The 15,000-nt window shown below is 35.6% G+C and overlaps 1 protein-coding gene across 1 annotated transcript in view; it reads left to right on the top strand.

Moving 5' to 3' along the window:
- Window positions 1–15,000, top strand: part of LOC135224303 (uncharacterized) — a 235,468-nt gene that overhangs the window by 208,532 nt on the left and 11,936 nt on the right. Inside the window, exon 2 of the mRNA XM_064263166.1 lies at window positions 13,927–14,247. Within this exon, the coding sequence (XP_064119236.1) occupies window positions 13,927–14,247 (321 nt within the window). The remainder of the gene's footprint in view (window positions 1–13,926; window positions 14,248–15,000) is intronic.

Raw genomic sequence — 15,000 nt, 5'->3', positions numbered from 1 at the left:
TGTCGCTTCCCGAAGACTCGAGAAAGATGGGGGGATCGGGAGGCAATATTTCAACAGGCTCAATTTTCGCCTCGGCGGACTTTCCTTTCTCGCCAAAAGTTATTTCCCCGCTTTTGTTGAATACCAAATATTTGCCATTCAAAGGCCTTCGGGAAGTTTCCACAAAATTCTATTTTGGTTTAATTACTTTCGTCAATCTCGTATTTGGTTATCACAGTAAAGAAAAATGACGCGTTATATGTTATTCGTGCGTGCATCGGTCAGCCTTAATCTACGTGCGAAAAAAGTGAGAAAAAACGCTAAATAAACTATCTTTCGTCAGAGTAATTGATTGCTGTTTTGCTTACCTTTACCAATTATCTCTGCAGGTATCTGTTTCTTGGCTGTTATAGTCTGACACACGCACGCACACACACAGATATATGCTTATCATATATATATATATATATAATATATATATATATATATATATATATATATAGTGTATATATATACGCATATATTCGTGTATGTATGTAACACCCATTTGGAATAACAACGGGAGTACACAGCCAAGAAGAAAGATGGATCAGCTGAGTGTGAGATTTTAGCTTTATTCCTAGTTTCATCGTTACTCATTGGTCACATACTCTGTTTCTATACATATATAAACACACACATACTGTAAACATATTTAATATATATATATATAATATTATATAATATATATATAATATATTATACTTATATATATGCTATATGTCCGCACTCAACAACCAACCCTATTTATAATTTTCATATCCAAACATTCAGTCCCACGCTAATCTAATGAACTTACTAACCATAACCATAAAGTATCTGAGAAAGAGTGTTGCTATCTGTTCAAATACTACATGAATTCGTTTTCGTATTCTCAATATTTATAGTTAGTCAAATTTGGCATTCGGAGATTTTTTTCTACATACATTTATACAAGATATTCTTCAAACATAGTATTCTATTGTAACAAGTAACCATCAAATGCATTATGTACTACACTAATTTTAGGGCCGCGTAGTGCAAAAACAGAAACTGCATCAGACTATACGATTTCGATCGAAGTTTATTGAATTTTTATTTGCTTAGGTTCTCTCTCTCTTAACTTTTACGAAATTCACACCAAAAAAGCGAGACAGAACAGCAGCCAAGATTTGAACGATACATCGAAACCTAAGAGCAGAATGAACCTTTTTTTTGTAGTTTATTTCTTTGTACAGATGGTTCCTTTTTTTTTTTTTTTTTTTTTTTTTTTTTTTTTTTTTTTTTGTCGTGAAATAGAGGTAAATGGAGGAGAGGCTGTTGCAAGTTGAGTTCTCAGACGTCGCCAAATAAGCTCGTGAGGTCGTGGTTTAACACATTGATCAAGAATAATATTTACAAATTTTCATAAGCTGATTTATTTGCTTCATTGCCAGATATACCATACGGCTTTTCGCTAGGAGGAATTTGTACGTTGAAATAAAATGGATTTTTTTTTTCGAGAGGGAGAAAAATTGGTTCACCTTAAACAAACTGTATTCCAGAAAATACAAACATTTCAATGTACTGTACCGGGAAGGCATTACCATAAATGCATAAATGAATAATCACAAGTCTGGTGTTCAGTGACGGAAGTTTAAATATTTTCCTCGCTTGAACCAAAATCTGTCCTCCGGGTTTTTCGGAGTTATTTTTCCATTCTATTTCATATAACTTTACTGTTCCAAACATACAGACTGAAAACTGCGGCAGTCAGCAGCAACGAACCGTCAGTGCAGAGTCCGTCTGCGAAGATCAAAAGAAATTATTCATAATACTGAAATTTTTTTTCTTTCGGGTTCACGGCCACATCAACTGTGGAAGACAGGAAATGAAGCTCTGTGCAATCCATGAGCGTTGTATACACACACACACACACACACACACACACACACATATATATATATATTATATATTATATATATATATATATATATAGTATATTATTATAGTATAATATATATTATTAATAATATATATAACTATATAATCTATACATACGTCGCACTGGAAGATCTTTCATATTGTCAGCACATCTCAAGTAATGCTGTAAACAAAATAAAAACAAATAAATGGAGTATTTATCTTAACTTCGATTACATGTCACGTGGCGCATATATAGAGATATTCAACATCAAACTTGACATGGGAAGATAAAACAATAGCGAGTTACTATTTTCTATTCGTGAAATGTGATGAGAGATCCTATCGGTCAAAACAAATAATCGAAAGAAGCAATGACTGTCTCCAAAAGAAAACGCGTTTAGAAGATTGGCTCTCTGATAGAAAACGTGTAAAGTATTGGGGGTCTATTTCATATTATGAAAAGTCGCTCCGGTTGGGAACACTTTCCTTTACAACAATTGATAGTAATGCGAATTGCTATCGTGACATTATAATTAAGGAGTTAGACACAAAGGGTAAAAAAACATTTCCTAAAACAAACATATTCCCAATTCAACAATGTGATGAGTCATAAAACAGTGACAAATTTTTTATGGATGTGTGATGTTTAGACTTAAGGTATAGACGATTGTTATGATGAAGTTTTCATGAGCATATGTGAATGGGAGAGTTGTGATTTTCTGTAAAATAAGGCTCATCTACTTTTGGGAGGTGGGAAAGGTCCCAATGCACGTGAGTAATTAATCTCGTTTTAACATACATAGAAAATAGGAAAAAAGTGTGAGAAAATCAATAATGGATCAAAAGGTAGTGAACTGGGAAGAACCCTATTTTTAGTAGAACAAAAATCTATCAAAGTAAAACAGATTTATTATGAAAGGTTAGAGTCATGAATACATAACGTGCATAAGAGTGAAATCATTGTGGTTTTACTATTCAAACTTGATCGTCGTGCAGGTTTTAGACAGAAAGGTCACCGTGAAGGACAGACTTTTGTCCAAGTTAATGCATCCTCGACCTTGACCATTCGTGTGACTATCATCAGATTGCGCTGGTTAATACCTTACTTATCTGTCTTTAAAATGAGTCGTGCCTCGGGGAATCCTAGCGTATGTTTGATGATACTATTCAAAGCAATCCGAATATGTCTTGGGCTAACGATGAAATAAGTATGTTCGTATCTTGGATAAAACTGAAGGTTATAAATAGTAGTCTCTAAGGGATGCGCATCTCATCGCTCACACGTCGCAAACAGGTTGAATACAAGTCAACGACTTAGTGGTAGGACTGACCAGTGCTATAAGATTATCCAGCATTTGTTGAAGGTTCGATCCAATTACGATCGCTGACTTGTTCTCGCCCTGTTTGTGATATATCTCAAGAAATCATTAAAATACGTTACCCAAATTATTGAAATAATTAAAATCCGTAAACCAAATTATTGAAATCATTAAAATACGTAAACCAAATTATTGAAATAATCAAAATCCGTTAACCAAATTATTGAAATAATTAAAATACGTAAATAAAATTACTGAAATAATTAAAATTCGTAAACCAAATTATTGAAATAATTAAAATGCGTATACTAAATTACTGAAATAATTAAAATCCGTAAACCAAATTATTGAAATAATTAAAATACGTATACCAAATTAATGAAATAATTAAAACCCGTTAACCAAATTATTGAAATAATTAAAATACGTAAATCAAATTACTGAAATAATTAAAATTCGTAAACCAAATTACTGAAATAATTAAAATCCGTAAACCAAATTCTTGAAATACGTAAACACAACTACCAAATCATCGTTAAAGGTGCACAAATTCGGTCATGTAGACGTTTCCTCCGGGAGGAATCCGCGCGAAAAGTTATATAAACAAAATGAAAATCTTCGAGAGAGAAAAAAATGTAATGATAAATTCATCATTTGCCAGAAATTCCCAAAATTCCAGTGTACCCTCGGAGGCATTACCATAAATAAATGATCAAAAAGCAAGATGCCTCAAATATTATCCTTACCTGGGTCAAACTCTCTCTCTCTCTCTCCCCGGGTTTCCAAGTTATTTTTTTTATTTATTTCTAATTTTCCAAGAATCCAACAGAAAATTTTGGCAATTAGTAGCGGCGAAGTTGGTCCATTTCTCGTCTGCAAATGATCAAAGGCAATTATTCATAACATTGAAGTTATTTTTTTTTCCCCAGGTTCGCAAGCACATTAAATGTGGCAGAAGGAAATGGAGTTTATGTGTAGTCAAATAGCGGTATATATATATATATATATATATATATATATATATATATATATATATATATATATATATGTGTGTGTGTGTGTGTGCGTGTGTGTGTGTGTGCTGTGTGTGTGTGTCTATATATATATATATATATATATATATATATAATATATATATATTATATATATATATACATATACATACCTGTCCCTCTAAACAATGACAATGAATATGCCCTAAAAGAGCTGGGGAAGTGAAAATTGAACAGACTTTAATAAGTGAGCATAGTTCAACAGATCCTACGTAATCGAAGGTGCTTGACGCATTCTGAGTAGGAGCATAATTGACCGTAGTTTGAAGAATGAATATATAGTTTAGCTCTAGATACGAAACTGGTAAAATTCAATACAGTCTGAGCAATGGTACGAGGTATTGGGAACTGCCTAATTGGCTGAAGCGCTTAGTTTAAGAAAGTTTACTAAGAAAGTATAGCTTACCATAGTCTTGGACGAGTCTATAAATTCAGTATAAAGCATAGTTTAAGCATTGTGTACATGGTATAGTTTTTCATAATCTTTGATTCGTTTCGGTTATATCTTCAGAAAATCTTCCGACACTGCTCAAGAATAATGGATGTTTTACAAGACGCAAATTGTGCCAACGTAAGCATTGTCACGGAAATCTACTGACTTCGCAGGATTCATTGCGACATCTTGACTTTAATAATACCTGATCGCATTACAAGGCAAAGGCGTTATCTCTACACTCAACCTTCTCCTCGTATCCGGTTCAAGGGCACAAAGAGATGTGAGGAACAAACCAATATCTGCCCCTGAACATAACGGCGATCTCCATAACTCTCATCGACAGGCGACGTTAGCATACGAGGACTGAATATAGATGAACAAATACCGACGGATTCTTCTTCTCTTGGATGACGCATAAAGGATCCTCTTCCAATCTAAGTTGGGTGAAGTTCGAGAACTTTCCTCATAAAAAAAAGGAAATAAAGCCATAGTCTACGAAACGGAGCTCGGGCGCCCCCTTTGACTTGCACTAATTACCACGAACTATCCGGTCAAAGTAAATAACCAACTTCAATCAGAAGACCACGGGAGGATTTTTCACGATGGGATGGCAGCTCAATAGAACTACAAGAACAGCCAACTTCGCTACTTTCTCTCTCTCTCTCTCTCTCTCTCTCTCTCTCTCTCTCTCTGCAGCGGAAGTGGGGCATACTAAATTCATTTCTAAAAAATAATCATGGAAAGATTATTACCCAAATGGCAAGGCAAATACCGTAATAGTAAGTTTAAAATATAATCTCTTCAGCGTCATTAAGTGGTTATCGTTATGAGTAGCAAGCTTTTCCTTTCACATTTTCAATTATAACTTTAATCACCCAAACAGCTGAAGGTCTGAAAATTATTAGAGATGAGGGATAGGGGTGATGATCACCCCTGCCTCCTATTTAAAAATGAAAAAAAAAAAAAATCGTTATCGATCATTACTGAAACTTTCTGTTATCTGTAATCCTGTCAAATTCTATGAACTCGACAAAGTAGCATGGCCATCAGCAAAGAAAGCGACGTGGAAAGAACCAGAGCCTGTTATATATGTTACGCAAAATGTGGATAATTGCCAAATGTGTACATTTTACAATTAATTTTGCCTATTGTGTACAATTTGCAGGCACCAAGCGCTGCAAATTGTACACAATAGGCAAAATTAATTGCAAAGTGTACCCATTTGGCAATTATCCACATTTTGCGTAACATATATAACACACTTCCCCCACAACAGACAGCAGCCTCCATCTCATGAGGCCAAAGATTCCTCCGATGAAAGAATACCCACCATATTTTCATAGAGAAGCATCCACACTCATTCCAAGAATACTATCAGCCCCATGACCAAAGATGAATGAATCCTATCCTATAAGGAAGAATACCAGCTTTATCTAGAAACAGAATTCTTTGACAATTTCCAAAAACACCAATCCCTTTCACAAAAATCCTGATTCCCTTCTCAATTAAAAGAATTATTGTGTCACCTTTTCTGGAGGGATGCAGGGTCCCTGTCAATGCATGATATTGTTTACAATATTCAGAGGAAACCTCTCCACGTGGCAATAAAAGAGAAAGAACTAATCACCCTAAACAGGTACAGAGAGGGTTTCTTAGAATAAGATCGCATCGGGGATCACTATTCTTAATGATCTCTATCACCTAACCTTGGATCTTACCCCTGTGGTCCCGTGGCAGAGTCCCACGCTGCACACTCACTCGAGTCCTCGTCATTCTCTGAAATAAAGTTCGAAGGCAAAAATACTACGATACTTCTAGAATTTACCTAAACATAACAGGACTGAGATGGATCCTGATAATTTCACCAAGGTTAAAATCTGTCAGGACCTGAATCACACGTGAAATACACTGGTGCAGAATGGTTAACATTTTCCACCTCTGATTATTTCGCTAATATCATAAATTGACAGTTTTTATTCAGGTCTTAATCTGGGATTACAAACTTTTGCGTGAAATAGATCTCTTTTATTTCTGTCATGCGTGGCCTTCTACGTACACACACACACACACACACACACACACAAACGCACAAAAAAAAGAGTAAAAGTTCAGATAACCAGAACATGGAAAGGTTCGCCGCCCTTCTAACAATGGACAGGTACTAGACAATTCTAATATCTGAAGGTTTCGTAAAATTGCCGTTTGTATGCATTTGAACCGTGATACATTTGATCTATAAATGAGACGAATACATAAATACAACTGCATTTACGAGAAGCAGCCACTTTAACGCCTGAGTATTTAAAACTCCCATACTAGCAAAGTATATCAATTAAAAATACGGAAGTAGGTACATGAAAAGGAGCAATACCAGTAAACACTTATGCCCTCAAATAATTTTTTTTTTTTTTTTTTTTGTTTTTTTTTTTTTTTTTTTTTCGCAAGAAACGTGAATTTGATACAGATTTTGAAAAAAAGAACAGTCATAAAGTTCATTTTATGGGTCTACCCGCGATACGTCTTAGTAAGCTAGTTTTCATGCAATATTGTGACCCACTGAACTTGAACCAGCCTATCGAGTTGGAAGAAAGTTACTTAGCGTTTGTTTCCTGCAACTACTTTACTGGGCGGTTTCGTTAATGACGGATACGAAAGGTGGAATTAGAAGACAAATAAGAAATAGCAAAACCCACAGGTCTTCATTTTTCAGTGAAAAGATTTAGAGGTTGGCCTGTAGGCCCTCAGCTCCTAATAAATTTTACCTCTAATCCCATCTCTCTCTCCTTGATCTGACATCTCCCCCTCCTCTTGCTGTAAATTACCTAATCAAAAATTGGCTGCCAGCCATCTCTCTCTCTCTCTCTCTCTCTCTCTCTCTCTCTCTCTCTCTCTCTCTCTCTGCCTTTGGGTGTGTATAGAGACCTCTTCCGTTGATTTATTCCGCCCATCTAACCAGCGCTCTTAAAAGATTTGAATGAATCTCTCTCTCTCTCTCTCTCTCTCTCTCTCTCTCTCTCAGAGCACCACTAGCCCGACAATAAACGTAATGGAGCGGAGAAGCATTTGTGCGTTTTACCGTTTCGCAAGATATCTGTTTTGTTTTCTGATTAGTTACATTGGAAAGTAATTACAGAAAAATATATTGAGTGATGCATAACCCAGTCAAACTTGATTGCGTAATCATCCGTAACACTTGATATGAGAGAGAGAGAGAGAGAGAGAGAGAGAGCACATTAAAAGAATACTTGATGTTTATTTTTCGTATTGTTCTTCTTCCTTCTTGCAACAGAGGAGTGTATAAGAGGGCTCATAAAAATACAAAAAGATAGAAAAAAAAGACACGAAACGGAATATTTCAGAGGAGATTTCTTCCATTCTGATTTATAAAAAAGAAAAAAAAAACACGGAACAGGATGTTACGGCGAACGAATAAAGTAAATCCTTTTCGAATCAAAATGTTCCCCCTTATTTTCGGGACTCATTACTAAGCGATGCCAGTTTCGGTAATGATGGGAAAGTCCATCATCCAATTAATCATTTTCACTGGGATAAATTATGATGGATTGGTGAAATAGGCAGCAAGTGATTCTGTTCATTATTTCCATGGCAAAGTCGCATCACAAAAAATTAATTATCAGTCAGATTTCTGTTGTTTGTTTCTGTCCTTCACGAGTGGTGTTTTTTGACCGGAAGCTTCTTGTTGATCCTGTTAATGACTACTGCATCTATGGGGATCATCATATAGTCACATAGACCCTATACTCTGTTTTCTTCCATCTGTCCATCCGCCTGTGGTGTTTGCGTATGGTAACACTGCGTCCCGGGCTTTGGATAGTTACATTCAGCTTACATTCAACAATAATAACAATATCCTATTTCGAATATTAACGGTGTAATTCGCATACAGTAAATTAGTAGAACACTTTTCAGTTGCAAATGTACACCCTGATATCCTTTTATTTACCTAAAATTTACACATACCGTAACTATTTAAAGCCTGGGACGCAGTGTTACCATACAAAAACACCACAGGCGGATGGACAGATGGAAAAAAACAGAGTATATTTATACAAACACATAATAAAAGTGACAATAGCAGTAGGCGAATAGTAGCATGATAGTAATAGCAACTGCTAAACTGTGCAGCTACTGCTATAGTGGATTCACATCGCCAGTGCATCTGATGTCTAGGCCAGTCCCTTACGACGTTCCTAATTGGCTGTTGATAAGCCAATTACAGGGCTGGAAACTCTCAGTCTGTCAAAAGTTCGCATAGTCAGGATGTACGTTCCACCTTTCCTGATGGATTCGTCTTTAAGTCTCCCTCAGGAGAGGTGGAACATACATTTTGCCTATGCTAACTCTCTTGAGAGATTGAGAGTTTCCTGCCCTGTAATTGGCTTATCAACGGCCAATCAGGACCGTCGTAATTAACTGACCTAGACATAAGATGCACGGTTGATGTGAATCTACTATACCAGCCTACTGCTTTTAGTTGTCTGTAAAAGCTGTCCGCCCCCAGATTTTGAAAACTACTAAGGCTAGAGAGTTGAAAATTGGTATATTGATCATCAAGCCTCCACTTGGCTGCCTCTGGGGAGCGACTGAGCGCTGCCAGGTCGTGGCTGAGACTTTCAAACAGCAGCACATCGACCGTTTCATACATCATTAAACGCTGTTCAGAAAACACGATTTCGCCTGGGAAACTACGGTGCAGTTTTTACTTGTTTATTGTTACTGCAAAACCCGTGCTATTAGCCTACTACTATCGTCAGTTGTACAAGGTATCCATAAATAGTACCAGTACCATTCTGAGCAATAAATACTTGCAATGGTACTGGGACTTTATGGACCATCTGTAATACTACTACCCCTACTTCTGCTGCCACTAGGCTACCGTTACTGTAAGTTGTATTGTAATCACCATTATCTATATTACTATATATATGCTATTCAGCAAACACATTTTCTCTCCCAATGTCTGTTCTTCGGGCCTGACTGTGAACCATTCAGGGGGTCTACTGCAAGTTTAAGTATTTTGTGTTCACCCTTTATCTTGAATTTTGTATCATGAATTGAGATTAATAACTTAAAAAAACATTAATAATAATAATAATAATAATAATAATATAATAATAATAATAATAATATAATAATAATAATAATTTACTGGACACGGCACACCAAAATCATAGGGTCAAGGACGAAGAACGGAGAGAAACCCCACAATTCTAAATGTCAGTAAGGTGTTGAAACCATAATACGAACATAAATACTCACTCAGATAGATAGGTAGATAGATAAATAGATGCAATATTGATAGAAATGTCCGTTTTAATACTGACCTCTCTTCAGATTTGAATAAGAGTGAATTTGAAAAATTTTATTAACTATCATAGAATAAGAGTTGCTCCTGAAATCATTCTGATCGCCTTCATTTCACTTTATACAGACGAACTCAAACTCATCTATTCAAAATTTCGGGTATTTACAAAATCGTAGGTTAAGAATATCTTCTTTATCTCACTTTCGTTTTTTATATATAGGTGAAATCATAGTCATCTCGAATACAGAAATTTTGGGTAAATACACTATTTCACATTTGTCACGAACGCATCAGAGACATCGAAGAACAATGGTTTTCAATTTTTTTTAGAGGTCAGAAACTTTTTTTCTGCACGTCGGTTGTTTTACCAAGGCCTTGCCAATCATTATTATCTTATAAGAACGTGTTTTACGTTATTTTTCTCTCTTTTTGAACGAACTGACTCAGGCAATTCGCTTAGCCAGCGATCCTGCCCTCACCCCACCCTACTTTATCTCCTGCGGTTAGGCGGTATTAAATATATAATATATATAAAGTATATATTAGATAATCTATATTATATAGATAATATATATATCATAATATATCTGTGTCTGTGTTGTGTTTGCGTGTGTGTGTGTACATGTAGTGATTCGACCATTGTTCTTTGGCTTTTACTGAGCCAAGGTTTAAAACACGGGCTCATAACTCTTTTCTCTCCTGAACCTACAGCTTCCAAATTCTCTCGCTTTGTGTTTCTTTCGTTTCTAGAGCATCCCCATTTTATGTAACTGTGTTCCATCGAATGGTTAAGTTTTCTATTTCCTTCGTTTACTGATTTGTCAGTCTCATCTCTCTCTCTCTCTCTCTCTCTCCTCTCACTCTCTCTTTTATATAATTAAGAGCTCGATAAAGGTTTTAATGACCGCTCATCCCACTGGACGCATATAGGAAAAATGACTGCATGTCAGCCATATTCTATCTTTCCAGCCATTGCAAAATCAATCCATTAATATCACAGTTTACTTTAATACTTCAATATCCAACCTTACATCGACGGCTATAATCATGGTCCTAATCATGGTCCTCACTTATCCTCAATCATAAATTACGACGATATGCCGACGCCCTTTGATGTTTAATTTCCAATGAAAAATTGCTTATGGTTTCATTATCTGTCAATCAATCAAGCTATACATATGTATTTCCGTTGGAAAGTACTGCCTAGACCTAACTTATTAATGACCTCATGGCTATTCCCACCCAGCAGGTCAACTCCTTTAATTTCGCTTTGCTCCAAGTCTTAAATATGATTTTCATAACAAATACATAATATCAGCACTATGAGCTCCTGAATATAATAATAATAATAATATTCCCCTCTCTCTCTCTCTCTCTCTCTCTCTCTCTCTCTCTCTCTCTCTCTCCGAGGAATACATTTGATCTGGAGGAATTAGTAGCAACCCCAACAAGAAAACCCTTTCCCTGCTTTTCCTCCCTGATATATAGCGATGCCTTTGAGGCGAGAGAGAATTTCATTTAAGTTTGGATAAGAAGCCGGCAAAGATAAAAAAAAAAAAAAAAAAAAAAAAAAAAACAAAAAAAAAAATAATAATAGTGGTGGAAATAATGGGATGAGTTCAAAGGTATCCTGTATCGATTGGTTAGTAGAGCGAGGGAGGAGTGAATGCAAACCCTATAAGCTGGTGGAAGGAGGTGGGATTTAAGGAAGGATGTAATAAGGATTGGAGGAACTTGGTCCGAAAGGAAGCTTTGCACAGCTGGAACCTGATGCGAAGCGCTGATGTAAGCCTATGATCGAGGGGATGTCGGGGAAGTTGTTTGCACAGGTGTTCATCTACAATTCAGCTGAGAAAGTATGGAAGTAGCAGTGATCTATGCTTCTTTCTCGAGAATCAACCAATGCTATATAGTATATATATATATATATATATATATATATATATATATATATATATATATATATATATATATGATAATATCCATATACACACAACTATATATGAATTTTATCACATCACCGAGATTCATATTCATGCATTATCTCCAAATGTCCTCTAATATCCATGTATATATGCACTATACATGTGTGTGTGGGTGTGTTTGTGTGTGTTTGTTTGAAGATAAAATAGTCATGTTTTTGCCAAAATGTTTGAAGCAGTAAAATTTTCCATATTACAACTCTCCGAGAAACTACAAATAAAAGCGCATAAAACACGAATTTAACTTCTTACAATTTCCCTTTCATCCACTTACTTAAATAACTATTCAGTCATTTCAATGCAGATATTATTCAAATTCACTTCCCCGATATTTATAAGAAAAAAAAACCATGTAAATTTACAAAAAAAAAAACATCTTTTTTCGCTAGATCCTTTTTCTTTTTCTTTCTATTAAATTACTTTGTTCACAAACTTTCATAGTTTTGCCAAGATCCCTTAATTAAAACTTTCTTTTGCAGATCCTTTTATTCTGATATAATTATCAAGTTCTTTTCGGGCTTCTCTTCTAAGATTTGTCAATATTTTTTTTTCTTTTTAGAAATATCGCTTTTCCTTGAAACTATTAGTTTTTGAAATTTTCGAAATTCCTTTTTATAGATATATCAATCATTTTTCCATTTTAGCCTTAGCAACCGAATCCTTTCGTCATATTTTTAATTGTTTTACTTTTCATCCTGTATCCAAGGATCATTTTTTTTTTAAGATTCTTGCACCATTTCATCTTCCCGGAATTTTTTTTTTTTATTATTTCCATATCCTGCCTTCCAGTTTTGATTCCTTTAATTCACGTCATATGTCCCTATTTCCTTTTCAAAAGGTTTTTAATCCTAATTTAAATAATCAGACGTTTTTTTTTTTATCAGAATTTTTATCAGATTTTGTTTTATCGGATCAATTCATAGTTACCTTTGTTTTCCAGATCCATCATTCCTTTATTTTTTTTTAGCAACTCGGTTCATCCTTGTATCCTCTTTTTCAATCCGTACCTTTTTTTTTTTTTTTTTTTTTTTTTGTAAGTCCACTCATCCTTTTATTCTCTTTTTCAGATTTTTTTTTTTTAATCCAATCATCCTTTTATCCTCTAGATAATTGTATCTCTTTTTTTTTCTTTTCTTTTTTGTCCATCTGTCCCTTTTTTTTTTAACTTTAGATCCTTGTATCCCCTTTTCCAGATCCTTGTAATTTTTTTCTGGATCCATCTTCCTTTTTTTTTCAACTCCATTCATCATTGTATTCCGCTCCTGTTTCCTCCAGAGTCCTTGTTCTTTTTTCTGGATTCATCTTCCTTTTTTTTAACTCCATTCATCCTTGTATCCCCTTTTCCAGATTCTTGTATCTTTTTTCTGGATCCATCTGTCCTTTCTTAGATTCCACTCATCCTTGTATTCTCTTTTCCAGATCCTTGTATCTTTTTTCTGGATCCATCTTCCTTTTTTTTTACTCCATTCATCCTTGTATTCTCTTTTCCAGATCCTTGTATCTTTTTTCTGGATCCATTTTCCTTTTTTTTTAACTCCATTCATCCTTGTATCCTCTTTTCCAGATCCTTGTATCTTTTTTCTGGATCCATCTTCCTTTTTTTTTAACCCCATTCATCCTTGTATTCTCTTTTCCAGATATTTGTATCTTTTTTATGGATCCATCTTCCTTTTTTTACTCCATTCATCCTTGTATTGTATCTCTTGTTCTGGATCCATCTGTCCTTTTATTGACTCCACTCATGATTGTATCTTCTTTTTCAGATCCTTGTAGTTCTTTTTCTGGATCCATCTGTCCTTTTTTTAACTTTAGATATTGTATTCTCTTTTCTGGATCATGCATTTATTCTGGATGCGTCAGTCATGAAATTTTCCATGAAATCCGCTCATCCTCGTACCGTCTTTTCCAGATCCGGCCAGAAACACGAAGAGAGGCTACGACCGTCTCACGACCAACGACGACGACCCCAATGGAAACACAAGCCCGATCCACCTAGCCGCCCCTCCGTCGTCGACGGTCACCACGCCCACGGAAGGGGAGGTCACCACGCCCCTGACGCCCATGACCCCATCCACAGACATGGAGGTCACCTCGACGGGCTCTGCCTCGGTCGTCGAGTCGTCGTCCGATTACGACCACTGCATGAGTCAGTCGGATTCGGACGATTCCGATGTGGACGACGATGACGATGAAGATGACGATGATGACGACGACGATGACGATGAGGAGGGTTAGTTGCAAAGCGTTAATCTTTACACACACACATATATATATTATTCGAGCTACAAATGTCCTTTAATATCTAATTCACTCTACCTCGTAATTAATATATTTTCATAATGTAAACCGAAGGAGAGTTTTTTAGTTGATACTAATTTCGTCCTCTCGTGGGTTCGAACCACCGACCAGAGGACAGAGAAGAAATCAGGACGTCAATGACATTGTCGATTCTCTGACGTCCTGATTTCTTCTCTGTCTTCTGGTCGGTGGTTCGAATCCACGAGAGGACGAAATTAGTATCAACTAAAAAATTCCCCTTCGGTTTACATATATGAAAATATATTAATTACGAGGTAGAGCGAATTAGATATTAAAGGACATCTGTAGCTCGAATAATTCATATGAATCACGGTGATGTAATAATTATTCACACACATACACACACACACACACTCATATATATTATATAATATATATATCATAAGTCCTATCATTTCCGTGATTCAAATATCATATATCGAGCTACAATGTCTTTCTTTAATATCTAATTCGCTCTACCTCGGAATTAATATATTTTCATATATGCTTAACCGAAGGGGAATTTTTTTCTCGATAATAGATTTGCCTGGACCAGGCGCGACCTATGGATCCTTTCAAACCCAGGAACGTCAGTGAAGCGTTTACCTATACACCACCGCGAGAAAAAAATTCCCCTTCGGTTAAGCATATATGAAAATATATTAATTCCGAGGTAGAGCGAATT

Source organism: Macrobrachium nipponense, chromosome 12 (genome assembly GCF_015104395.2).
Source record: "Macrobrachium nipponense isolate FS-2020 chromosome 12, ASM1510439v2, whole genome shotgun sequence".
Taxonomy (NCBI): Eukaryota; Metazoa; Arthropoda; class Malacostraca; order Decapoda; family Palaemonidae; genus Macrobrachium; species Macrobrachium nipponense.
Note: the sequence above shows the minus strand (reverse complement) of the source record. Positions and strands in the feature narration are given on the sequence as shown.